Raw genomic sequence first — 26767 nt, forward strand, 5'->3', positions numbered from 1 at the left:
GACACAGAGAATAGTGGATCATTAGATTAGGACACACAGAGAATAGTGGATCATTAGATTAGGACACACAGTGAATAGGGGATCATTAGATTAGGACACACAGAGAATAGTGGATCAGTAGATTAGGACACACAGTGAATAGGGGATCATTAGATTAGGACACACAGAGAATAGTGGATCATTAGATTAGGACACACAGTGAATAGGGGATCATTAGATTAGGACACACAGAGAATAGTGGATCATTAGATTAGGACACACAGTGAATAGGGGATCATTAGATTAGAACACACAGAGAATAATGGATCATTAGATTAGGACACACAGAGAATAGTGGATCATTAGATTAGGACACGCAGTGAATAGTGGATCATTAGATTAGGACATGCAGAGAATAGTGGATCATTAGATTAGGAAACGCAGTGAATAGTGGATCATTAGATTAGGACACGCAGTGAATAGTGGATCAGTAGATTAGGAAACAGAGAATAGTGGATCATTAGATTAGGACACACAGTGAATAGTGGATCATTAGATTAGGACACGCAGTGAATAGGGGATCATTAGATTAGGACACACAGTGAATAGTGGATCATTAGATTAGGACACGCAGTGAATAGTGGATCATTAGATTAGGACACACAGTGAATAGTGGATCATTAGACTAGGACACGCAGTGAATAGTGGATCATTGATTAGGACACACAGTGAGCAGTGGATCAGTAGATCAGGATACGTTGTGAATAGGGGATCAGTAGATCAGGACACGTAGTGAATAGTGGATCATTAGATTAGGACACACAGTGAATAGGGGATCATTAGATTAGGACACGTAGTGAATAGTGGATCATTAGATTAGGACACGCAGTGAATAGTGGATCATTAGATTAGGACACACAGAGAATAGTGGATCATTAGATTAGGACACGCAGTGAATAGGGGATCATTAGATTAGGACACACAGAGAATAGTGGATCATTAGATTAGGACACACAGTGAGTAGTGGATCAGTAGACCAGGATACGTTGTGAATAGTGGATCAGTAGATCAGGACACGCAGTGAATAGTGGATCATTAGTTTAGGACACACAGAGAATAATGGATCATTAGATTAGGACACACAGAGAATAATGGATCATTAGATTAGGACACACAGTGAATAGTGGATCATTAGATTAGGACACGCAGTGAATAGTGGATCATTAGTTTAGGACACACAGAGAATAATGGATCATTAGATTAGGACACACAGAGAATAATGGATCATTAGATTAGGACACGCAGTGAATAGGGGATCATTAGATTAGGACACGTAGTGAATAGTGGATCATTAGATTAGGACACGCAGTGAATAGTGGATCATTAGATTAGGACACACAGAGAATAATGTATCATTAGATTAGGACACACAGTGAATAGTGGATCATTAGTTTAGGACACACAGAGAATAATGGATCATTAGATTAGGACACACAGAGAATAATGGATCATTAGATTAGGACACGCAGTGAATAGGGGATCATTAGATTAGGACACGTAGTGAATAGTGGATCATTAGATTAGGACACACAGAGAATAATGTATCATTAGATTAGGACACACAGTGAGTAGTGGATCAGTAGATCAGGATACGTTGTGAATAGGGGATCAGTAGATCAGTACAAGCAGTGAATAGTGGATCATTAGATTAGGATACACAGTGAATAGTGGATCATTAGTTTAGGACACACGGAGAATAATGGATCATTAGATTAGGACACACAGTGAATAGTGGATCATTAGATTAGGACACACAGTGAATAGTGGATCATTAGATTAGGACACACAGTGGATAGTGGATTAGTAGATCAGGATACGTTGTGAATAGGGGATCAGTAGATCCGCACAAGCAGTGATTAGTGGATACGTAGATCAGTATAAGCAGTGATTAGTGGATCAGCAGATAAGGACACGCAGTGACTAGCTGGATTAGTAGCAGGTGAAAATGATAAAATGATTGTTTTGGGTAAACGCTGCCTAAGGAAACAATCACCCAGTCATCTTGGTTTGTTGATATCTGAGTTCTGAGAAAAGTTTCTTAATCTTGGTTGACATTTCCAGTTGCTGTGCGAGGCGAGGAAAAAAATTAGCTGAATGTTAAAGCTTCACAGAGGTCTCACTAGAATTTGGAAACCAATATGTTAGTGGTCACCTGAAGTGCCGCACGCCCACCCCTATAGAAGGAAGCAGGTTAGTGACAGCATGGAGGGGGGGTGGATGCACATGGGATACGGCCAGACCTGGTAAGACTATGCCAGGCGCAGCACCCCATGGCATAGTGTTAGGGAGCACTTTAACGTGTTACGACCAGAGCACATTAAAGTGTACTAGACAGTTGAGGGTATGCTGCATTGTAATGCAAGTGTACAGAGTAGGGATGGCCTTCAGACACGGATGGCTCGCAAGCATCGATGTTTCCGATCCGATGCTGATGTTTCTGCCATTCAGTGGCGAGATTGCAAGGGCTTCAGCTATCACTTGATTGTTTCCGATGAGTGTTATCCCGTTGTGTGGTGATGTAATACACCACAGGGGACACAGCAATGCTCCTTTGCGTACGCATATGCAGAACTGCGCCATCGGTGGTTTAAGCCATCAAGTGGTTCAGAAACGATGGTCACATGCCATCGAAAGGAATTTTCCCATTCCGCTGGCCATTCCTACTACAGAGGCCTGATCCAGTAACCGGGGCGGTACGTAGCAAGGGTGGTAACATGCAGCTTTGGAATCGCAGGCCGTGGTTAGACACTGTATAATAAATAAGATAGGCACTGATGTAATTAGGCTTTATAAAGTTGTTAAAAGGGAAATATATGCAAATTGTAAATATGGCTTATTTTCACCCAAGGAGGCCTTTGTATAATTGCTTTTGCTAAGCGGGCGCTGCCCCGAAACGGTGGCCAAATGGTAATGACAAATGGGCGGAATCATTCTTGCAGCCTCGTCCCCAGTATTCTAATTACACTGTACAACAAATGAATACTTTTAATTTGTTTCCTTTCTAAAAATAGTCATACATTACTAATTTGAGGTCAAGAAAAACTAAAATGATATCAGAATGTTACTAGCTCTATTTTTGGAGCTACACTACTTGCACTATACTGTATGTACATTAGTAATATAGTCATAGTGAAAAGCTATTTTAAAATAATCTGATATTTTCTTGATAGAAAATAAATAACAGTTGTTTTAATTCAATCAATCACAAATAAGAACACAAAACTAAACAAACATACAGCATACGAAACAAACATACAGCATACGAAACAAACATACAGCATAGGAAACAAACATACAGCATAGGAAACAAACATACAGCATAGGAAACAAACATACAGCATACAAAACAAACATACAGCATAGGAAACAAACATACAGCATACAAAACAAACATACAGCATAGGAAACAAACATACAGTATAGGAAACAAACATACAGCATAGGAAACAAACATACAGCATAGGAAACAAACATACAGCATAGGAAACATACATACAGCATAGGAAAGTACTATGTAATATAGTGGCCTATACATGGGGGTGCTTTCTCTTTGCTTGTCGCTTGTACTCCTCTTCTGGGGCATCTCTTGTCACTGTCACCTCCCCTGATATCTTTGTACCATTGCTGAGATGTCTTGGTGGAATCGCTCCCTATGCTGTCACTCAGTGCACCACAGTTATCTTGTGTGGGTAATCCCGTGAATCGCATATATTTGAATAGGGGAGGGGACAAATAACTGATTCATTTAATTGGGTCATTAGGCCCCGCCCCCTCTGCGCGGAACGCAGATTGCTGGTAAGATTCTCTCCATTCTGCCCACTTCGCTAGGAATACCCCTACATACATCGTCATATATGGGCTATATCTCGGAACTCAGAGCCAACTGAGAGTTTTAAATGTCATATTCATTCTTTGCATGCTGACATCAATTAGTAGTAACTATTTTCACATCAGAAAACATTTACATTGTTGTGAAGTGTTATTGCCTGTTGTTAATGTAATATTATTGATATAATGTCTCTTTAGTGGAATTTCTGATCTTGATGTGTAATGCAGAATAATGTATCGCATATTCAGCGCTCGCTCTGGGAATCTTATTTGCACTCCTCATTGTTTGACTTCTGGTTAAAAACAAACTGAAGCATTGCAGTAAAAGTGTTTATTTTTAGCCGTGTGTCAGAGCCTCCAGCTCCCTTCCCCCAACACCTGTGGAGTGCTGGGGACCAGGTGGGAAGTGATAACTGTCACTGGGGTATTCTGGGACCTTAAGAGTGACAGCTGGTTGCCCACAGTTTGTACTGAGCACCAGACGGCCCGTCATCCTTTGTTGTACTCTGCAGTGTTGTTTATTGCGGTATTATATATATATGTGTATTTATATATGTGTATGTATATGTTTATAATGGCAGGTTGAATCGGGAGGGTAGGCAAGTATGTATCCCATCCACTTCAAAGTTTGATGCCCTGTCCCTTCAGATATGCCCTTCTCTACACCTCTGATGCAGTGCATGGTTATTTCAGTTACTGTCGCCTTGAACCCATCTGGCCATTCTTTCTCAATGCCAAGGTATTTTTTCTCTATTCCCTAGCGACTGTTGTGCTTGAAAATCCCAGGAGATGAGCCATTTCTGAGATACCCTATCCACTTGCCTCATTCAATGATCAAAGTCACTCAGATCCCATTGCTTCTCCATTCTGTGTTCTGAACAACAACTGAACCTCTTGACCATATCTGCATGCTTGTAGGCTTTGTGTTGCTGCTACAGGATTGGCTGATTGGATATTTGCTCTAACATACAGGTGTACCTAATAAAGCAGGCCACTTGGGTGCATGTTGTACTAGATTTTTAGGCAAAACGTACATATTCGTATCTCGCTCAGTCGCAGGAAGTTATCCTGACTGCAGTGAATACAAAATGACCATTAAAAAAAAATTATTTTCTTAAGAGAGCATGGCAAAACAGAAGCATTTTAAAAATAAATAAAATAATAAGATATTTTTTTTTCCTATGTCCTTGTTAAATAATTTTTAATAGAATATGGTGTAATATTGGCTAGTGGCTTAATTTGTACCACATAAACAAAAAAAAACAAATGGCTGAATTTACTAAACGGCGATATCCCCCCGGGGTACAGACCGCTATATGCACTCAATCATAGATATCTCTAAAACCTGAACTGTTGGGGGGGCCTTGAGGACCTCTGACTTAAATGTTTTAGGACACCCGTATCAGGCAATTTGAGATGTGTTTGGCAACTAGAAAGATTTATATGCTAATAGATATCTTGCAACTTTTTCACGGCAACGGCGGCTATATTCATTATTTTAGATATATCATTGCATGTTTGTGTGTTTATTTGTTTAATGTGAGTTTAATGAAATTAGGCTCCGAGTCAGCTTCAGACGGAAGTACAAAGTCGCACACAAGCAGCTTAGCAATTCCGTCCTTGCAATTATGGTAATGTAGCAAGAGGCATCACACCATCTCCACGCATTACTTATCCGAGTTGCGCTGTAAAACGCAGCATCGGATAATCTGCGGGAACATCGGCCGGCTAAGTGACCCATGGGGCCACGCAAACCGGCCGCTGCAGATGAGAGAAAGAGGCCAGAAAATCTCAGTCAGCCGATGAAGATCCTGGCCTCTCCCCCCCCCCAACGGCGGCAACACACCTCCATTTCTGGAAACGAAGGCCGTCACCTCCCCCTCCTGCCCACAATGGCAGCAGACTGTCAATCACTGACAGTCTGCTGCCGCTCTGCGTTGGGATGATCCCGACAGTCAGAATCCCGATACCGGCATCCCGACAGGGTTAGAATACCGACACTTGTGCGCCGCCATTCTAAGCACCAGCATCCCGACTGCCGGGATTTTGACCAGATCCCCCCCCCCTATTTCTTGTCCGCTATTTCTATGATCAGATATTTTTCTAGGATTACTGATTTACTTTTTCAACCATATTTTAGCTCTGCAGAATATACCACAAAGTACCTGTACATCTGCGTCAGTTCTCGCTTTTGACTCCCAGCCCTCACCCACTTTTCTGTGTCATTCCCCTCATTAGGACGATATCCGTACATCACCCATTTTGGGTCCCGTTTGCTAGTGACTCATTATTAGACGTGCCATGGAGATGGAGAATTTGGCTGACGCGGAAGAGTCCCAAATGTTGAATGGCAGCGTGCCGGAGAGCCTGAACACGGACAGACTGACGTTGGATGAGGGGTGAGCAAAAAACACAGGAGTATATTTACTAACGTGCAGGTTTTTAGACGTGAAGGTGTTGCCCATAGCAACCGATCAGATTCTACTTTATCATTTATCTAGCACCTTCAAGAAGATAATATCTAAAATCTGGTTGCTATGGGCAACATCTCAAATTCTTAAAACCGCACTTTAGTAATTATACCCCTGGAGTCTTATCTGGGGACAGTTCTGTGTAAGATTCTGGTAGTTTGCGCCTCAACTGCGGAATTATATTGCTGCAATCCTGTTTCCTTCCATGTTTGTTTTGGTCGTAGAACACTACTGAATCTATTTCCTCTCTGCAAACGTAATCCCTGAACCTAACATAAAGAGGATCTATGAGCTGTCATGTGTGTGTCTGCTGGTCATGTATGTTGCACTTGACAAGTGACGTGCGGTGTGTGTGATTAGTGACGTAGGAGACATGCATGTTACATGTGATTAGTGACGGCTATGTTTGTATTCCAGGTATGAAGGGGAGGAGGGGGCCAGCCAAGAGCAGGAGGGGTTCCTGCAACATGTATCCAGCCAAAAAACCCACTTCACAGACGTGAGTAACCCAGCACCTCGTGGGTCAGGAATGGGAAGAGCAAGTTTATGAATTATTCATGGGGGATTATGAAATAGCCGGGGAGATGCAGACAGGGCCTCGATTCCTAAAAGTCTGTCTTTATTTTTTTAAAACGGCATGTATTTAAAAGGCAAAACCAACCGGGTTCTACCTGTATAATTGAATGCTGCTTTAAATCTCTAGGTAGACTCAACTGAAACTGTGGCCTGCATCTCGCAGGATAGTACAAAAGCCCCTCGGGGCCTCATGTATCTACAAGTTTTATAATTCACAACGAGTGATAAAACGCGTTGCGTATGATAATGGTGCTCCAGCCAATCAGCTCCCAATTGTCACCTGTTTGAAAAATGACAGTTGGGAGCTGATTGGCTGGAGCACCATTTGTCATACGCAACGTGTTTTACCACTCATGGTGAATGATAAAACTCGTGGATAACTGAGGCCTTTGGTCTCTTACAAGAAAGCAAGATAATTCTCTGTACCAGCTTCCCAGGAATATGCGTAAATGAAAAAAAACAACGGCGTTACTGATTCGCTTCTAATACCGTATTTTATTGTGAATGTAACTAAATGGCAGTCTGAGAGCACCATAGGCCTGATTTGGACTTGAAGGTGAATGGGGCACATTTTGCTCCAAAACTGCGTGCGCGGAAGAAAATCCTATATTCGCCCGTATGCAGAGTGTAAGTACCTTGCGGAGCAAGCACCAGGTTTGCTAATAATAGTCGCCGCCATCAGTGCTCATTTGCATTTACGCCATACTAGGTGTAAAAGATATGCCTGGAAATAAGCGTGTTTCCACTCGCGTCCATCTCTGCTTAGCCCGCACTTCCATCGGCACGCCCTCACTGAATGTTGATTACACCCCGTTATGCCACTCCTGTCATCAGTGTGGATGCGCACGCCTCTGCGTCGCCTGTACTTGTGCGCAGTGTGGATAGACGCAAGTTGCACTCTGTAAATGGGTATATGTTCCCCTCGGCATCACCCCCAGTGTGATCAGATGGCAACTCACCGATTTGGGTTGTAGGTTCCTCTAATTAATTTTAGTCCCCTGACTGTTCATAATCATACAGAACTTCCATCTCCACAATGGACGTGTCATCTAGCGCTTTACTGATCAGTACAGAGGAGTATTCCCCAACGCGTTTTTTCTTTCTTTCATCCTGTAGCGGTCTCTCTCTCCGTTCAGCAGAAAGGGTGGTACTCCTGCCAGTGGTTCTTTCCAGGCTCAGCCATCTTGTATTTCCCAGAAGTCCGTCTTCCCCTCACTGGAGGTTTATGTATCTGGGGAACCAGTTATTGGACACTAATGTCCTAATTGTGAGGAGAACCCCCAGGATACTGGGCCTGCCTCACACAGTACATGTATATTTTCAAGACTCCGTGAAGAAACCTTCTGTGATCCTCACTAGATCCTTGTGTGATCGCTGGATCTTCCGCAAGCAGATGTCACATCTAAAATAATGTCGGAGACCTTGTCATTCTGATTCAGTGTCCAGCTGAGATCTTGTGGGATCTACTTTACATAAAATCACTTTCCGATCACATTTCTTTTCATCCGAAAGCCTCCAGGTAGGATAAGCAATCTCTTCCAGGGAGTCTTCTGACTGGAGGGAACTCTTCCGGAGATCTCCCCAGACAACGTGACCATATGGTGTCCACCTTCTCAGAGTTCATTGCCGATTTACCTCCAGGAAGATCGATTAAAGACGAATGAGTTCAAGGACTCTGCTGGAATGGCGTTGCTTCATCTAGAGCTTGGACACAGCGTCAATTTCCAATTTTTCACTCACTTTTATATTGCATTTAATAGAACGCAAAACTTCTGCATTCATCGGTGGTCAACTCTTGGTGGTTTATTACACAGACCAAGAAAAGACCCAATGTTTTGGTGGGGCTCACGGGATAATACTGTAAATAATATGAATATTGGGCATCATCGAGCAGCTCCCTGACCATATGACAGCAGGTAGGTTGATTGCATTTATCCATGTCATAGAAATCTCAGTTGACTTCCAATATCTGCAGTAATTTTCAGTAAGGGTCATGTTATTCCTTTATTATTATTTTTATTATTATTATTACATTTTATATATAGGGCGCCACAAGAGGTCCGCAGCGCCGTACATACAGTAAAGGGTACACAGAATATTACATTACAGTAACCAACTTATAAACAGAACACAAGTAACAATTAGCAACACAATTCTCCATACACAATACAGCTGGGAAGGTGAAGGCTGTCATAGAAGTGCTAGAGAAGAAGGCTGTGAGACAGTGGGGAGGAGGACCCTGCTCCTAGGAGCTTACAATCTTACAATCTTTATAATACACAAGTTTTCTTAAAGAGCACTGAAGTGATGACATCAGCACTCACTAGTTATAAGTGATGACATCAGACCTACAATTCTCCTGCTAAGTCACGCTAAGGTTATATTTGCAGTTAGTGATGCTACCAAACCTTATTCAAAGGTGATGATGATTGTTATTCAAACGACAAATGGGCGATCCAAGAGCCATTGAGTAGAGGAAGATTTCTGAGGGCCTGATGAGTTACACACGAGACTGTATGCGGGTGCATCTCACGATTTGTGGCAAACTACACATGCATAGGAGCCTTCATATGCAACTTACAGCATTACCGCTGATTCAGGGCAGTACGGTTCTCAGTCAAGGCCTTTCAGAAAGTCACATGGTACTGTGATGAAACGCGTTAGCGGGACGCTTTTTTGGACCCTGTTGCATTGATCTCACAAATTGGATACAACAAGTTACCGATCTGGACGGCGTACCTGTCGTATCCCTCCAGCAGGATTGCTGACTGGGTGTCAGGCACACATACCGGCAGGGATCGAGATATAACACATCTAATCAGGATACAGAGTACATTTTCCAGCTGTAATATTGACATCAATGCCGGTGATTCCTTTGACCACGTCAGCCGGATGTATGATTGTTAGGGGGGAGACCCTGCACCATACAGATTTACTCTACTCCCGAGTGCAGCTACTGGCAGGGATATTTTAATACACGGATAGCTGGAATATCCGGTCACTGATCGCTAAACACAAAGTTTTGAGCCGCTGGGACTGTGAGTATATATTTATATAAGCGGACATACTTGTTCAGGACCGTGGGAGGATTTGTGATTAACGACACACCTTCAATAGAGGAATTTAGGTTGTGTTGGCCATTTTTCAAAACTAACTTCCAAAGTAGGACACTATGGGCGGAATTCAATTGTTTCCAGCCCCCTTCGCGCCCGACGGAGCTATTCAATTGTTGCTCCTGTCGGGCGCGATCAGCTGCCAGCGCTCCATTTCAGCTCGCAGCCCCAGGAGTGTGCGAGCTGAAATGGCCGAAAAGTGACCTGTTTGGTGCCCAAACGGCACTTTTCGCGATCGCACCCAGCACTTTGGTCGGGGGTAGCCGATTTACGCGGCTAAACTAGACCACTTTGGGCGCGATCAGCGCGAAAAGCAGTAACAATTGAATAGCGGCCCGCGATCTCCCGTCACTTAGAAGGGAGATCCGGACCGCGAAAACAATTGAATACCGCCCTATGTATCTGTGAGAAGTTACATTCACAACCTTGTTGATTTGATTCCATGCATCCAGCTGGAGAGCACTTTTGATTATAATTATACAGAGGTATATCCGGATTGTTAGGACTCACAATCCAGCGAGTGATCTATAGTGCTTATTATCCAAGAGGTCTGCAACAATCTATTATCATATTAACTAGAGTTTTATATGGGCAAATGTTTAGTACTATGTGATATGACTTGTGTTTTTATTTTTGTATTCATTATTTTTAAATATGTTAGTTTCTAACGGTAAATTAAATATATTTTTGACATCTTTACATTCTTATGTTTGTGTTATGATTTTACTAAACAGTCATAACATCTTGACAATCATATGTTCATGCTGTATTAATATTAGATAGTTACAACATTCTTTTGACACATTTTAAAACCCGCTAATTGATTCTCATATATATTACTGTCTTTGCTCAGACTGTTTATTATTATATATAAAGTTGTGGTTGTCACAGATTTACACAGTTTGTTTGCACTCTATGCTGTAACCTTATTGATTTAGGGCCTGATTCACACCCGCTCGCTTGTTGCGGACGCTCGCATCCTGCGTATGCAAATTTTCCAAATTGACGTCATGGGATGCGATTGCTGGCCAAAGCATAAGCATAAGCACTTTGGCTGTGCGAGCGATCGCTCTGTGTATGCAGATACCCATTAGAGTATGTAGAGACGCCCACTAGCGCACGTCATCTCCAGGAAGTGCCTTTAAACATTGGTACATCGAGCACCATCAGAAGCGATCGCAGTACTTGCGGTTGCCTTACCCTGCCGCAATCACTGCGAGGACTTCAGTGTAAAAAAACTGGCAAGTGACGTGTACTATGACGCTGCCTGTTAATTACGCACGCCTTAAAAACGGCGTTGAAACGCCTGTGTTCGCACCTCCACTCCCCCGTTTTTAATGGACTGCCCCTGTTACCACCCACAAACGGCCTCTCCTGTCACTCACTCTGCTGGGCTGTCTTTGCTGGGCGAGCGGGCGGTATGCGATCGCAATGAGTAGTTCACCCATTGGGCCGCTTGCGAGCACACAGCGCTTGCGATCGGGTCTGAATCAGGCCCTTAGCCATCTGAGTAGAGGATCCCATCATTGGGTGCACACAGCGCTGGGAGTGTTTCCATTTATATTTAGTATCTCTACTTGCGGCTTAGAGGGTATAACTGGGTGCCATCTGTGCAGTGGCACGCAGGATAAGTACCCAGTTGGCGCGGTAGGTGGAATTGCGGGCTCTTCAGGGAGTTGCGGGCATGCAGAGATCTGGCCAATTTCAGACAGATCGCTTGTACCAAGGATGGAGCCGGCGAAACCGCGCACTGATAGCGACGATGGCGATTTTCACAGGTGGGTGAATGGGGGCAGCGCAGCGGCATAGATGCGACCGTCTCTGAATACAGGCTGATGTTCGCAGCTCTGAATCAGGCCCCGAGTCTGCAAATGGGACACAAGGCATCAGATACGCACAAGTCTGCCTCGTCGCATGTGTCTCTGTTCTTAGCGGGCATTAACAGGGCAGAGTTATGCCCCTTATTCTGCACAGACTGGTGTCACTTCAGCATCTTGTATAAACTGTTCAAATATTATTGCTCCACCGGAGGAGCTGTGTAGCTGGAGCTTCCGGATTAAAGTGCGTCTCTGGGACAGATTACTAGAAGAATGAAAGCTGCTGGAACGGCAGCTCACACTCGCTGAAGGCTGGTTCTGCTTATAGCCTGTGGAGGTGCGAGCAGAGTCAGCCGACCGTAACTGGCAGATAAATGCGCAGAGTGGGCTGTTGACGGTAGCTTGTGTATATATATATATCTATATATATATCTATATATATATATCTCTTTAAATAGGAAGAGTGTTTGCCATTATGTGGGGCTCTGGCTGGGCTGGGGGAGGGTTACAGAATAGCAGCGACTGCTCGCCCCCACGTGTCAGTGTACAGTTATTTTTAGCAATGTGTAAGCATTCTGTAGACCTGTCCATGGAGGAATCTCCTTGGCCACCTGATGCTGTTCCCTGTGGCTAATTCTTCTGCTGTTTCATCCCACAGTTTGAAGGGAAAACGTCCTTTGGGATGTCTGTGTTTAACCTGAGCAATGCTATCATGGGAAGCGGGATCCTGGGCCTGGCCTACGCCATGTCTAATACAGGAATCATTCTCTTTGTGTGAGTATACGTCCCTCCTCCCGGCTGCGCACACTTTCCTGGCTCTGCTCCAGGCTATCAGTTTGGGAAAGTCCTTTCCATGAACAGCTTCTACCAGTGGAATAACCTTAACCAGCTGCTTCTAGAGAGATTGCAGGATCGCATTCCCACAGACTCTGTGCATGCAGCCTGTGTACTGTACAGACATAGAGCCCGTCCTCCTATATATACACACACAACCTGTCCTGTATATAAATACACACAACCCGTCCTGTATATATACTAAATATACACAGCCTGTTCTCTATATACTGTACGTACACATGTATGTATGTATGTATATATATTATATATATATATATATGAAATATTAGAGCATAAAAAGGGGGCGCCACATCGTGCATCAAATATAAACAAATAATGTATTACATAAAAGACAGAAGCTCCAGGTCAGCGTGCGTACCAAAGTAGGCGGTCTAGAACCACCGCACGCATAAATAATGAAGTAAATAACAATAAGGCCGGTGTTTCACCCGAACGTCTCCAGGATCTAATCCGGCCAATCAAGCAGTGGAACAGTAACAGAGGGTCACGCCAGGCCACGCCCCCAACACGTTTCGTCATTAGACTTCATCAGGAGGCCGGCTGGCGTTGTTCAGAAGAGGGTTTAAAATAGCCGTTCTTGTTCCCATTAAGCAGGTGCATCTTCTCATACAAATTGAAATACATCATTATTATCATTATTATACATCATTATTATCATTATTATACATCATTATTTATGCGTGCGGTGGTTCTAGACCGCCTACTTTGGTACGCACGCTGACCTGGAGCTTCTGACTTCTATGTAATACATTATTTGTTTATATTTGATGCACGATGTGGCGTCCCCTTTTTGTGCTCTAATATTTCAGATTTCTACCCATTGGGATCTGGGTCTGTGTGAGGGGAAGACCCCGGCTGATTTGCTGTGGCTGCTGGCCTGTGCACTGTAAAAGTTTTGTGAAATCATTTCAGGACTGTGGTATCCTGTTTTATTTGATTGACTATTTGGTACTAGCGCACTGTTTTTCTTTGTTGTTCTATATATACGGTATACATATTTTTTTTTTTTCAGATCTAGCCTGTAAAGCTGTGTTTCTGTTTCTCTCGTGCAGGATTCTCCTAATAGCCATCGCCCTCTTGTCTGCTTACTCCATCCACCTCCTCCTGAAGTGTTCCGGTGTTGTGGGTGAGTGACCGTCTCCCTGTGTCACTGTGTTACATCGGCTCCCTGACCAGTGGCCTCCACAACCGATACAGACCCCGCAATCCCGGTGCCTGTCTCTGTACTCTGCACCATCCCATTGTCCCCGGCCGCACATTTATGTTCTATTCTCTCCCATCGCACCTTCCCTGCACCAGCAGAAGTCGTTTACGAAGCGCACGTTACGCCCCACTCCTCCTGCTCTCTCTTTGGTGTGGTGGGGTGTTTGGTTTTTATAAGCGTTTATTTAAATCCCGTATCCCATAGTAGGTGTGGCGTTTTGCGCCCCGGCAAAAATATAAGCACATTTGTGCCTCTGAGCTGCCATATGCGCTTCGCAAAGCACCTCCTTTGTCTTTATACCCCCCGTCCTTTCTCCTCGCACATTTCATCGCCTACCGCTCACCTCTTCCTCCTTTCTCAGGTATTCGCGCCTACGAGCAGCTTGGACAGAGAGCATTTGGATATGGAGGGAAAATCCTGGCCGCCGTGATCATAACGATACACAATGTGGGCGGTGAGACTCATTCTACACTCTCTGTAACTATTTCATGGCAGGAGCTTGGGGCCTGATTCAGAGCCGCTCGTAAGCAGCCGCTCGTTCGCTCCGAGCGATCGATGTTCGCACATCTGCGCATGCGTATGGGTTGTAATGCGCATACGCCAACCAGTCAGTGCTGTCGGAAATCGTGTGCTCGCAAAATAGCGAATGCCTGCTAATTTGAGTGACAGGATGAGGCATTTGTGGGTGGTAACAGGGGAAGGTGCTTGAAAACGGGGAGTGGAGATCCGAACGCAGGCGTGCCAAACGGTCAAAATGGGCGTTTTAAGGGTGTGCATAATTAACAAAGCAGCGTCATCGACCACATCACTTGGGTGTCTTTTAGCCTGAACTGCTCGCATGATTGCGGTAGGAAAATGCTACCACAAGAATAGCGAGCAGTTCATACGCCTTTCGATGTACTCGATTAATCTAATAAATAGCGGAGATGACGTAGGATGCGAGCGGCCAGGGGGCGTCTTTTACAAAATAGCGAGCGCATGTTTCGGACGCTCGCTCAGACATAGAGGCATCAACAGACCGCAAAGAGCGAACGCTCAATTTAAATAGCCAGCCCCTTTTTCAGAACGAGCGAGTGCAAATAGCGTCCGGCTCTGAATCAGGCCCTTGGTCCTTTATAGCCTGGGGGGGGAGATGTACCAAACCTTGGAGCGAGATTAAGTACAATTTCCTTCAACTATACTCTGTTATGAATCTGGGAGCCTCAGCCATTCTCTCTTAGGGGTCTAGTCACTAAGCCTTGTATGGAGATAAAGTACCAGCCAATCAGCTCCTAAGTGCCATGTCACAGGCTGTGTTTGAAAAATGACAGTTAGGAGCTGGTTGGCTGGCACTTTATCTCCGTCCACTTTATCTCCATCCAAGGCTTAGTAAATAGACCCCCCTAGGCTCCTGGTGGCACTGCCAGCTGAAGATCTCTAGTTGTTTATTGCCTTCATATAGTGTAACTCTAGATCACACCAGGCTATTGTGTGTCCCACTTTCTGACAGCAGTGATATAACGTGACACCAGATTCTTCTTCTTTCTCCAGCAATGTCCAGCTATTTATACATCATCAAGTACGAGCTGCCCGTCGTCATTCAAACCTTCTTGGGGCTGGTTGCGAAAACTGAGTAAGATTAGAAGGCTTATCTGTGGGTGCAGAGTATACCTGTGTACATGCCAGCACCTTGCCACATGTTCCCAGAGTCTAAGTGTTCTCTTCTCCGCAGGGTCTGGTATTTAAATGGTAACATACTCATCATCATTGTGAGTGTCCTCATCATTCTCCCACTCGCGCTCATGAAACATCTGGGTAAGATCTGAATCCAGCGATCACCTCGGATTGTGTTTTGTGCAGAAGGATGTAGTCCGGCTGCTCCGTGTGTGGCAGCGAGGCTGGTGGACGGTATGTGCCGTGCGTTAGGTTATGGCTGGTGGACGGTTTGTGCCGTGTGCTAGTATATGGCTGGTGGACGGTTTGTGCCGTGTGTTAGTATATGGCTGGTGGATGGTCTGTGCCGTGTGTTAGTTTATGGCTGGTGGACGGTATGTGCCGTGTGTTAGATTATGGCTGGTGGACGGTATGTGCCGTGTGTTAGATTATGGCTGGTGGACGGTATGTGCCGTGTGTTAGATTATGGCTGGTGGATGGTCTGTGCCGTGTGTTAGTTGATGCCTGGTGGATGGTCTGTGCCGTGTGTTAGTATATGGCTGGTGGATGGTCTGTGCCGTGTGTTAGTATATGGCTGGTGGATGGTCTGTGCTGTGTGTTAGTATATGGCTGGTGGATGGTCTGTGCCATGTGTTAGTTTATGGCTGGTGGATGGTCTGTGCTGTGTGTTAGTTTATGGCTGATGGACGGTATGTGCCGTGTGTTAGTTATGGCTGGTGGATGGTCTGTGCCGTGTGTTAGTTTATGGCTGGTGGACGGTCTGTGCTGAGTGTTAGTTTATGGCTGGTGGACGGTATGTGCCGTGTGTTAGTATATGGCTGGTGGACGGTCTGTGCTGTGTGTTAGTTTATGGCTGATGGATGGTTTTGTGCCGTGTGTTAGTTTATGGCTGGTGGACGGTCTGTGCTGTGTGTTAGTTTATGGCTGATGGACGGTCTGTGCCGTGTGTTAGTTTATGGCTGATGGACGGTATGTGCCGTGTGTTAGTTTATGGCTGGTGGACGGTCTGTGCTGTGTGTTAGTTTATGGCTGGTGGACGGTCTGTGCTGTGTGTTAGTTTATGGCTGGTGGACGGTCTGTGCTGTGTGTTAGTTTATGGCTGGTGGATGGTCTGTGCCGTGTGTTAGTTTATGGCTGGTGGATGGTCTGTGCCGTGTGTTAGTTTATGCAGATTGAGCGATTATTAGCCATTGCGAAGGCGTATAAGGTGCACTACGCACGCGCAGCTATTGTATTGCGATTACGATCGCAAAGAGAATTCATTTGCAAAGTGAGTGACAGGTAGTCAGGTTTTGTGGGAGGTAATAGGGTATGACTAGAGAAACGCAGGCATGTCGGACAGTTGTAAAACTATTCTGGGCGTGCATAAATTAGCCACTGAGTCCTCGCTCACAGCAGGAGAGCCCTCTAGGTTTCTGGAGACCGGTTGTGTCTGCAACAGGTTAGACCTACTCAGCAGGCTGGTGGCCAGTAGATCTGCTTTTGATGTTTCTGGTTATGTGCGTGAGCATACCGGTGATCACAAATGCTGGTATGCAGGCGGGTGAGGATGTACCGGAAAAAATGTAAACATTCTGCCCAAAGACACAAGAACGCGGTCCAAGTGCTTTTATACAGATGTTCCACAATCTGAGATTATATATCCGAAAAAAGTTATAATAATATCCTGTGATGACATCAGAACTCACTGATTATACAGATATTACAGGTGTCTTCCTCTAATCTCTGTTCCTCCCTCTCCCTCTCTCTCAGGTTATCTGGGTTACACGAGCGGCTTCTCGCTGAGCTGTATGGTTTTCTTCCTGTGCGCGGTGAGATACAGTCTTTGGCACTTGTCAGATTGTTATTGCCAGGGAATGTATATAGGGACAGCATAGAGCAGTAATCTTTTCTCTATGTGTGTCACTCAGACCCACATTGCCAGCAGTGACACTCACACTGCCCAATCACTTTATCCTCCCTAACACTCACACCACCCAATCATGCTCTCATTGTCCTCACTGGCACTCACACCACCCAGTCCTTCTCTCATTGTCCTCACTGGCACTCACACCAAACAGTCCTTCTCTCATTGCCCTCACTGGCACTCACACCAGCCAGTCATGCTCTTATTGTCCTCACTGACACTCACACCACCCAATCATGCTCTTATTGTCCTCACTGACACTCACACCACCCAGTCATGCTCTTATTGTCCTCACTGACACTCACACCACCCAATCATGCTCTTATTGTCCTCACTGACACTCACACCACCCAGTCATGCTCTTATTGTCCTCACTAACACACACCACCCAATCATGCTCTTATTGTCCTCACTGACACTCACACCACCCAATCATGCTCTTATTGTCCTCACTGACACTCACACCACCCAGTCATGCTCTTATTGTCCTCACTGACACTCACACCACCCAGTCATGCTCCCATTGTCCTCACTGGCACTCACAGCACCCAGTCATGCTCTCATTGTCTTCACTGACACTCACACCACCCAATCATGCTCTTATTGTCCTCACTGACACTCACACCACCCAATCATGCTCTCATTGTCCTCACTGGCACTCACACACCCAGTCATGCTCTCATTGTCCTCACTGACACTCACACCACCCAGTCATGCTCGTATTGTCCTCACTGACACTCACGCCACGCAATCATGCTCTTATTGTCCTCACTGACACTCACACCACCCAGTCATGCTCTCATTGTCATCACTGGCACTCACACCACCCAGTCATGCTCTCATTGTCCTCACTGGCACTCACACCACCCAGTCATGCTCTCATTGTCCTCACTGGCACTCACACCACCCAGTCATGCTCTCATTGTCCTCACTGGCACTCACACCACCCAGTCATACTCCCTCTCACTGACACACATCCCAGTCACACCTTGGTAACAATACCACTTGCCATAGCAGATTCATTCTCCCACTGCCTGCCCTGATACTCACACCACCCTGTCATGCTCTCATTGTCCTCACTGGCACTCACACACCCAGTCATGCTCTCATTGTCCTCACTGACACTCACACCACCCAGTCATGCTCGTATTGTCCTCACTGACACTCACGCCACGCAATCATGCTCTTATTGTCCTCACTGACACTCACACCACCCAGTCATGCTCTCATTGTCATCACTGGCACTCACACCACCCAGTCATGCTCTCATTGTCCTCACTGGCACTCACACCACCCAGTCATGCTCTCATTGTCCTCACTGGCACTCACACCACCCAGTCATGCTCTCATTGTCCTCACTGGCACTCACACCACCCAGTCATACTCCCTCTCACTGACACACATCCCAGTCACACCTTGGTAACAATACCACTTGCCATAGCAGATTCATTCTCCCACTGCCTGCCCTGATACTCACACCACCCTGTCATGCTCTCATTGTCCTCGCTGGCACTCACACCACCCAATCATGCTCTTATTGTCCTCACTGACACTCACACCACCCAGTCATGCTCTTATTGTCCTCACTGACACTCACACCACCCAGTCATGCTCCCATTGTCCTCACTGGCACTCACAGCACCCAGTCATGCTCTCATTGTCTTCACTGACACTCACACCACCCAGTCATGCTCGTATTGTCCTCACTGACACTCACGCCACGCAATCATGCTCTTATTGTCCTCACTGACACTCACACCACCCAGTCATGCTCTCATTGTCCTCACTGGCACTCACACCACCAGTCATGCTCTCATTGTCCTCACTGGCACTCACACCACCCAGTCATGCTCTCATTGTCCTCACTGGCACTCACACCACCCAGTCATGCTCTCATTGTCCTCACTGGCACTCACACCACCCAGTCATACTCCCTCTCACTGACACACATCCCAGTCACACCTTGGTAACAATACCACTTGCCATAGCAGATTCCTTCTCCCACTGCCTGCCCTGATACTCACACCACCCTGTCATGCTCTCATTGTCCTCACTGGCACTCACACCACCCAGTCATGCTCTCATCGTCGTCACTGGCACTCACACCACCCAGTCATGCTCTCATTGTCCTCACTGGCACTCACACCACCTAGTCATATTCACACTGCCCACACTAATGCTGACACTGCCCAAACATAGTCACATTAAGAAAAAAAAATTCTGTGTGTATATATATATATATATATATATATATATATATATATATATATATACTATAGTCAACCATGATCCGGCACTCAATGGTACAAATGTATACTTCACCGGGTGCCCTCCTCAATGAGCCTGATGTCCTCAAGCACACTGTCACATAACAATCCCTCTGGCGGCACTCCGGATAAGAAACTTCAGACAAGCAAAGAGGGATTGTTATATATATATATATATATATATATATATATATAGTCATTATGAATATATATATAGTCATTATGAAGGAGTGAGTTTAGTGAATTAATTGGGAGAGTAAAAAAAAATGTAATTTTCAGGGCTTGTCGAGTTAATTAAGAACAACACACCTACATAATAATGTTGAAAGAACGACTTTTAACGAAGGAAGTCAAATTTGTCAATTTCTGAGGTAACTTTAAAAATATTTTAACGAACGACAATAACATTTGTTTAATATGACTAAATTGGCCACGCTCACTGTTAATAAGTACGTTTGTAGGCTGACGTCCATGATGGTATTGCATTATCCCTTAACGATTACATCTCTGTGCTCTCCAAGGCCTCCACCTGTCCCGTGTGGTAAACGTTTCTTGCCCTAGGTATACGCTCTCGGTAAGTCTCACCTTCTGCTCTTCTCTGCGCCCGGACAGGTGATCTACAAGAAGACTGTGATACCATGTCCGCTGAACGCAACCGTCACGGAGCACACTGTCTACACCAACGGGTATAACACTACCGAGGAGGCCACATGCACACCTAAATTATTTACCATCAACACACAGGTACGTCGGGGTCCACAGGTGACCGCTGGCTCTCGCCCTTACTCTGTTTTCCAGAGTTTTCAGTTGTTTCCACCCCAAAGTGATGACAACATTTGAACTTCTTTCAGACTGCGTACTCCATCCCTATTGTGGCGTTTGCCTTTGTGTGTCATCCTGAGGTTCTGCCTATATACACCGAACTGCGCAGGTATGTGTATGAGGGTACAATGGGGGAGATGCATCAAACCTTCAAAAGAAAGGGTAAATGCAGAAGTTACCCATAGCAACCAATGAGCTATAATTTTATAGAATATACCTGATAAATCAGGGCCGGCTCGAGGCATGTTCGACCAGTGCGGTCAAACAGGGGCGCCACTCCATAAAGGGCGCACCCCCTCCAATCATTCCCGATTTCAGCGGGACAGTCCCGTTTTTCGGGCACTGCCCCGTTTTTCCACCCGTGGGATGAAGTGTTCCGCGGGCGGTCGTGAGGTTGGGCACCTCCACCGCCGCAGCTGTGCCCGCCCCGGAAAAAAGAGGAATGGATGTCGCGCGCATGCGTACGGCATCCATTCAGTGCAGGAAGAGGGCTGGCGGCAGCCCAGTGACGGACCCCCCCCAGTCTGACGTTAACGGGAGATCATGCCCCGTGTTGGTTGCTATGGGAAATCATCCACTTATTAGAAGGTTTGATACATTTCCCCCATAGTGCTGTGTTATCTGCTGTGACATTAAGGATCCAACACAGCACCACTATCGCCCTCCATAAATTCGTCCAGCACCCACGGGGCAATTACGTCGCCTGGCACTCTTCCTGTGACATTAATGAGATGCACAGCGCCCCCTAGAGTTGACTTGACCACTTATTTGCCTCATATGTGACACAGCTCACAGACTTTGGTGGGACTGTCTGATCTCTGGATCTGATCTCTCACATATTCATTAACAGTCAGTTTGCAAATATAATTCCGCCCTCCGCTGGCCAGACCGCCTCACTGCTCGCTCAGCTGCCCACAATACAGTATGTGTAACGTGCTAATGTTCCTTTTATGCATCTAGAGCTACCAAGACCCGGATGCAGAACGTGGCCAATGTCTCCATCTTTGCCATGTTTATCATGTACCTGTTGACTGCTGTGTTTGGGTACCTAACTTTTCACGGTAAGAGTCACCTACAGTGGAGTTGTGGGGAAAAGGGGGGGTGGGGTGCGGGATAAGTCAGTCGGACAGAAGACATTGGGTATATGGGGTACGAAAGGCGTTTGTCAGGTGCTAGAGCTGCTGCCCAGTGTTCTGTGAGCACTGACATCTATTTCACTAATGATGGCTTTGTCGCAGCCACTGGTCATTTCTAGTAGTGTATCAAAAGAAGCTCCTCTTGGTAAAGACACTGGAGTCACGGGGAGGGAACGTGAACTGTAGGGTAATCCAGTATCTATCATCATCTATTGCAGTGTTTCTCAAACTCTGGGCCTGATTCAGAGTCTCTCGCTAGCGCTGTGCGCTCGCAAGCGGCCCGATGGTTTGCATACGCGCACGATTCATTCTGCGCGTGTGTGCGAACTACTCTGTGCGATCGCAGGCCGCTAGCTCGCCCAGCAAAGACAGCCCAGTGTAATGAGTGCCAGGAGAGGCCGTTTGTGGGTGGTCACAGGGGCAGGACACTAATAACGGGGGAGTGGAGGTGCGAACGCAGGCGTGCCTGAGTGTTTCAACGCCGTTATAGAGGCGTGCATAATTAACAGGCAGCGTCATAGTACACGTCACATGCCTGTTTTTTACACTGAAGTCCTCGCAGTGCTTGCGGTAGGGTAAGGCAACCACAAGCGCTGCGATCCCTTCCGATTGTCCTCGATGTACCAATGTTTTAATACACTTCCCGGAGATGACGTGCGCTGGTGGGCGGCTCTGCCTGTGCGATTGGGCGTACGCTGGCCGCTCGCTAAAACATGGTGGGCATGCTTATGCCTTGGCGAGCGATCGCTTCCCGTGGCGTCACTTTGACAAATTTGCATACGCTGGGGGCGAGCGATCGCATGCAGCGAGAGACTCTGAATGAGGTCCTCTGTCCTCAGGACCCCACATAGTTCACGTTTTCCAGGTCACCCAGCAGGAGCAAAGGTGTAGTCATTACTGACTGACACATTTTAAAAGGTCCACAGGAGGAGCTAATTATTTAACTTGTAATTCTGTGAGGAGACCTGGAAAACTTGCATTGTTTGGGGTCCTGAGGACCGAGTTTGAGCAACCTGTGATCTATTGCAAGGTGCCACAAAAGTCCTACACTAGTTGGACCCAGCATGGCTCTTGGTCAGATGATTTGGGTGTTGAGCGATGTAAGGCAGAAGCCATTTGTGTGTCGTTACTCTCCCCTTACAGGTGATGTGGAGTCGGAGATGCTACACACCTATATCAAAGTGGATCCCCTGGACAAGATCATGCTGTGTGTACGCCTCGCCGTCTTGGTGGCTGTCACGCTCACCGTGCCGGTTGTCCTGTTTCCGGTAAGCCGAGCTCCCGTCGCCAACCCCCCCCCCTCTCTGCTCTTGTCCGCCTGGTTTTCACGCCTTCCTCATCCTCCCGTCCCGACTGTCCCCTCAGATCCGCCGAGCGATCCAGCAGCTCTTTTGCCCCGGGCAGGACTTTCGTTGGTGGCGGCACATCCTCATCGCCGTGTGCTTGCTCATAGTGGTCAATCTGCTGGTCATCTTTATTCCGAACATCAAGGATATTTTTGGTGTCATTGGTAAGAGTGATTTACTTATAATGTCGAGATCTATACGTCGTAGGTGCATGTGTAGCCACAAACTAATTAATCCATTAATGACTTTGCATAAATTACATCCTTACAAAGAAAAATGGTAGTTGCTCAGATCAGCTTAATTGCATAACACAGGTGCTTGTAAAGGGCGGGGTTTACTCTGAACACATAAAAAAAGAGAGATTTGCCCTCCAGCACACTGCAGCAAAAACAATACTTAAATCCTACATAATAATAGAGATTTAGAGGTATTGGTTACACATATTTGCAAATATATGAATAAGCGCCAGGCCAATCGTCAAGGCTCCTCTATACTGGCGTCCCTAATATTAAGGGGCTCACGTCCGAGAAGCAAGGCACCCCAAAAAAATTCCAACCAAGGGCCATCCCCAGGGCATCACACGAAAAAGGGAAAAAGGTGATAGTGAAGTATGTAGAAAAGATGTGTAAAGATAAATCAATAAGTGTTAATGAAATGATAAAGAATTAAAATGACATATATAATGTACAAACAAATAGAGAAGTGATAAAAGTATTCTATGTGAATTAAGTGGTGATGCCATGAGAAAGGCCCAGTCAGAACCCCCCCGGGGGCCCCACTCCCAAACGCTCACCCCAAAATAATTATTGCTACATAATGGTAGCACCCACTCTGGGTCATATAATTACAATTGATGTACTGCATGATAACAGTACATATGTAAGCTGAGAGCTAACTTACCTTGGAGGTACCCCAAAAAACCTCCACATGGCACTATAAGCATCAGCACCTCCTCCTAATGCTGACTGCCTTCATGCCTCTCCAAATTTACAAAGAAAAATGGTAGTTGCTCAGATCAGCTTAATTGCATAACACAGGTGCTTGTAAAGGGCGGGGTTTACTCTGAACACAGAAAAAAAGAGAGATTTGCCCTCCAGCACACTGCAGCAAAAACAATACTTAAATCCTACATAATAATAGAGATTTAGAGGTATTGGTTACACATATTTGCAAATATATGAATAAGCGCCAGGCCAATCGTCAAGGCTCCTCTATACTGGCGTCCCTAATATTAAGGGGCTCACGTCCGAGAAGCAAGGCACCCCAAAAAAATTCCAACCAAGGGCCATCCCCAGGGCATCACACGAAATTACATCCTCAAAGTCCTGCAGTCACTTTATATAGCGTATGAACGTCTGAGGGGCACAATGTGGCGTTGATACGATTACGCATGATGTCGGCAATACACAGCGTGTCTTCGGCTGTGGCATGTGCTGCTGCTGCTTCCCCTGCTGGTGCATTCAGCAGTGTAAGTCTGCTCAAGGTTATCATTTTGAAAGGCGGCTAAGGAGCAGCTGAAGTTTGCACATGGCGGGAGCAGCCATGATGTTAGGAGCGCCATTATTACTATTATTTTGCTTAGAGACCATGGGATAAGGTGTACAAAGTCACTTTATGACATGTCCAGGTCCAGGGCAGAGAAGGAGAGTGAGCCGGGTCCATAGGCAAAATGACAGTAATGTTGAGCAATTACATATGCACCTTATACAATATACCGGGTGTTTATCGTGTAGTGCACATAATTAATCATTATAGCATACTGGTTGTTACATATAATACTTTCTTACTTGTTACAGGAGCCACTTCAGCTCCAAGTCTGATTTTCATCCTTCCGAGTATATTTTACTTACGTATTGTCCCCAGCGAGAAGGAACCTCTCTTATCACGTCCAAAGATTCAGGTGCATATAACTCATGCTTCCCCTGTCTTCCCCATTTTGTAATATTCATCTTCTCGCCTCTCTTTAGTCTTTACCCTCCTAAGTGTGTCTCCTTTTCTCTACAAATACCTTAGTCCCCCCATAAGTGTTTGTGTCTGCTGTTGCTAATATCTCTCTCACTCACATGCCTCCTCTCCAGGAGTCCCCTCACACATCTCCTCTCCTCCAGGAGTCCCCACACACACCTCCTCTCCTCCAGGAGTCCCCTCACGCACCTCCTCTCCTCCAGGAGTCCCCTCACACACCTCCTCTCCTCCAGGAGTCCCCTCACACACCTCCTCTCCTCCAGGAATCCCCTTAGACACCTCCAGGAGTCCCCTCAGACACCTCCAGGAGTCCCCTCAGACACCTCCAGGAGTCCCCTCAGACACCTCCAGGAGTCCCCTCACACACCTCCTCTCCTCCAGGAGTCCCCTCACACACCTCCTCTCCTCCAAGAGTCCCCTCACACACCTCCAGGAGTTCCCTCACACACCTCCTCTCCTCCAGGAGTCCCCTCCCACACCTCCTCTCCTCCAGGAGTCCCCTCCCACACCTCCTCTCTTCCAGGAGTCCCCTCCTATACCTCCTCTCCTCCAGGAGACCAATCGTATTCCTCCTTTCCTCCATCAGTTCAGTTACATTCCACCTCTCCCACAGGAATACATTCACATTCCACCTCTCCTTGAAAAGTGTACTAACATTCCACTATTATAAAAAAAAACATATTCTTTTGTCCTTTCCATAGGCTGCCCTCTTTGCCTCGCTGGGTTTCGTATTTATGATAATGAGTTTGAGTTTCATCATCGTGGACTGGGTAACGACGGGAAAAAGTAACGTCGGAGGGCACTAACCTCATCTTGGCTCCCTCTCCCATGGTTGCGGACATTGGGCAGGCCCTCCCGAGTCCTGTGTACACAAGATGGACAGGTCCGATAGCTGCATCAAGAAAGATTAAGCAGTCAGTGCTGACACACGTGACTCCAGGAGTGGCTGAACCCTGGGGAGAGAGGAGCGTCCAATCAATTCAGGACAGGATGTTCTAAGCCATAAGGTGCCCCAAATCTGTATCACCCCCAGCTGCTGCAAAACTGCACTACAATCACTATACGTGTTGCCTTCTCCTTCCTCTGTGTCTCCGGCGTTACAGGACCAGGACATTTATCCTGTACAACAGTTCCTGGGGACATGGAGCAATTTCCCTGAGTGCATTCGTTTAGATCAGGTCCCTCAACCCTGAGGTCTACCAAAGGTCAATGAATCACAGTGTATCTACCTCACCAACTCCTGCTTAGCAGGAGGGGGTATCAGTGTGTTGCACTCAGGGGGTCATGTAATCTCTCTAAGAGAGGACGCAGCAGCACAGCATTAAATTGTGCCATGCAACAATTTATTCAGAGTATCTCTAAGTATCAGGAATTGCCATCTCTTCACAAATTGATTCAATACACTTTTCTTTGCCGGGTATAGCATGCCTGTCGATGTAGTGCCCTAAATTCATAGTTCATGTGGTCTTATGTATATTATGTGCACCCGATTATGTAAACAATATTAGCCTGTTACAATTCTGTAGTCCTACTCCTCACCCTTCTATACTGCAGCAGGTTCCACACCACAAAGCTGTTTCATCGTCAACGATATCCTTTCCCTCCATCCTGATCACTGTGAATCCTCCGGGACCTTTACACCATGAGAGTCGCCTCCCCGTGTTATAACGCACCAGGCATGTCACATGCTAGGGGTGCAGCTTTGGTTTACATGTGTGGAGAGTAAAGCAAAAACCAAAAATATTTTAATAAATTTTTAAACAATG

General features: G+C 46.0%; 1 protein-coding gene across 6 annotated transcripts in view; it reads left to right on the forward strand.

The window, feature by feature from the left end:
* The window catches only part of SLC38A5 (solute carrier family 38 member 5), a 62610-nt gene extending 35843 nt beyond the window's left edge, over positions 1 to 26767 (forward strand). For 5 of the 6 annotated variants that reach the window (XM_088470507.1, XM_088470503.1, XM_088470502.1 and 2 more), the window contains 15 exons: positions 6106 to 6266; positions 6756 to 6837; positions 12503 to 12618; positions 13755 to 13828; positions 14268 to 14360; positions 15437 to 15518; positions 15618 to 15700; positions 17312 to 17370; positions 20345 to 20476; positions 20584 to 20663; positions 21515 to 21615; positions 22834 to 22958; positions 23056 to 23200; positions 24833 to 24936; positions 25703 to 26767. In XM_088470507.1, the coding sequence (XP_088326633.1) occupies positions 6169 to 6266; positions 6756 to 6837; positions 12503 to 12618; positions 13755 to 13828; positions 14268 to 14360; positions 15437 to 15518; positions 15618 to 15700; positions 17312 to 17370; positions 20345 to 20476; positions 20584 to 20663; positions 21515 to 21615; positions 22834 to 22958; positions 23056 to 23200; positions 24833 to 24936; positions 25703 to 25807 (1479 nt within the window). In that variant the 5' untranslated portion in view covers positions 6106 to 6168 and the 3' untranslated portion in view covers positions 25808 to 26767. Of the gene's footprint in view, positions 1 to 4448; positions 4607 to 6105; positions 6267 to 6755; positions 6838 to 12502; positions 12619 to 13754; positions 13829 to 14267; positions 14361 to 15436; positions 15519 to 15617; positions 15701 to 17311; positions 17371 to 20344; positions 20477 to 20583; positions 20664 to 21514; positions 21616 to 22833; positions 22959 to 23055; positions 23201 to 24832; positions 24937 to 25702 lie in introns of all 6 variants that reach the window. The other variant, XM_088470504.1, reaches the window with a different exon arrangement.

Source organism: Taudactylus pleione, unplaced genomic scaffold (genome assembly GCF_031769625.1).
Source record: "Taudactylus pleione unplaced genomic scaffold, aTauple2 ptg000013l, whole genome shotgun sequence".
Lineage (NCBI taxonomy): Eukaryota > Metazoa > Chordata > Amphibia > Anura > Myobatrachidae > Taudactylus > Taudactylus pleione.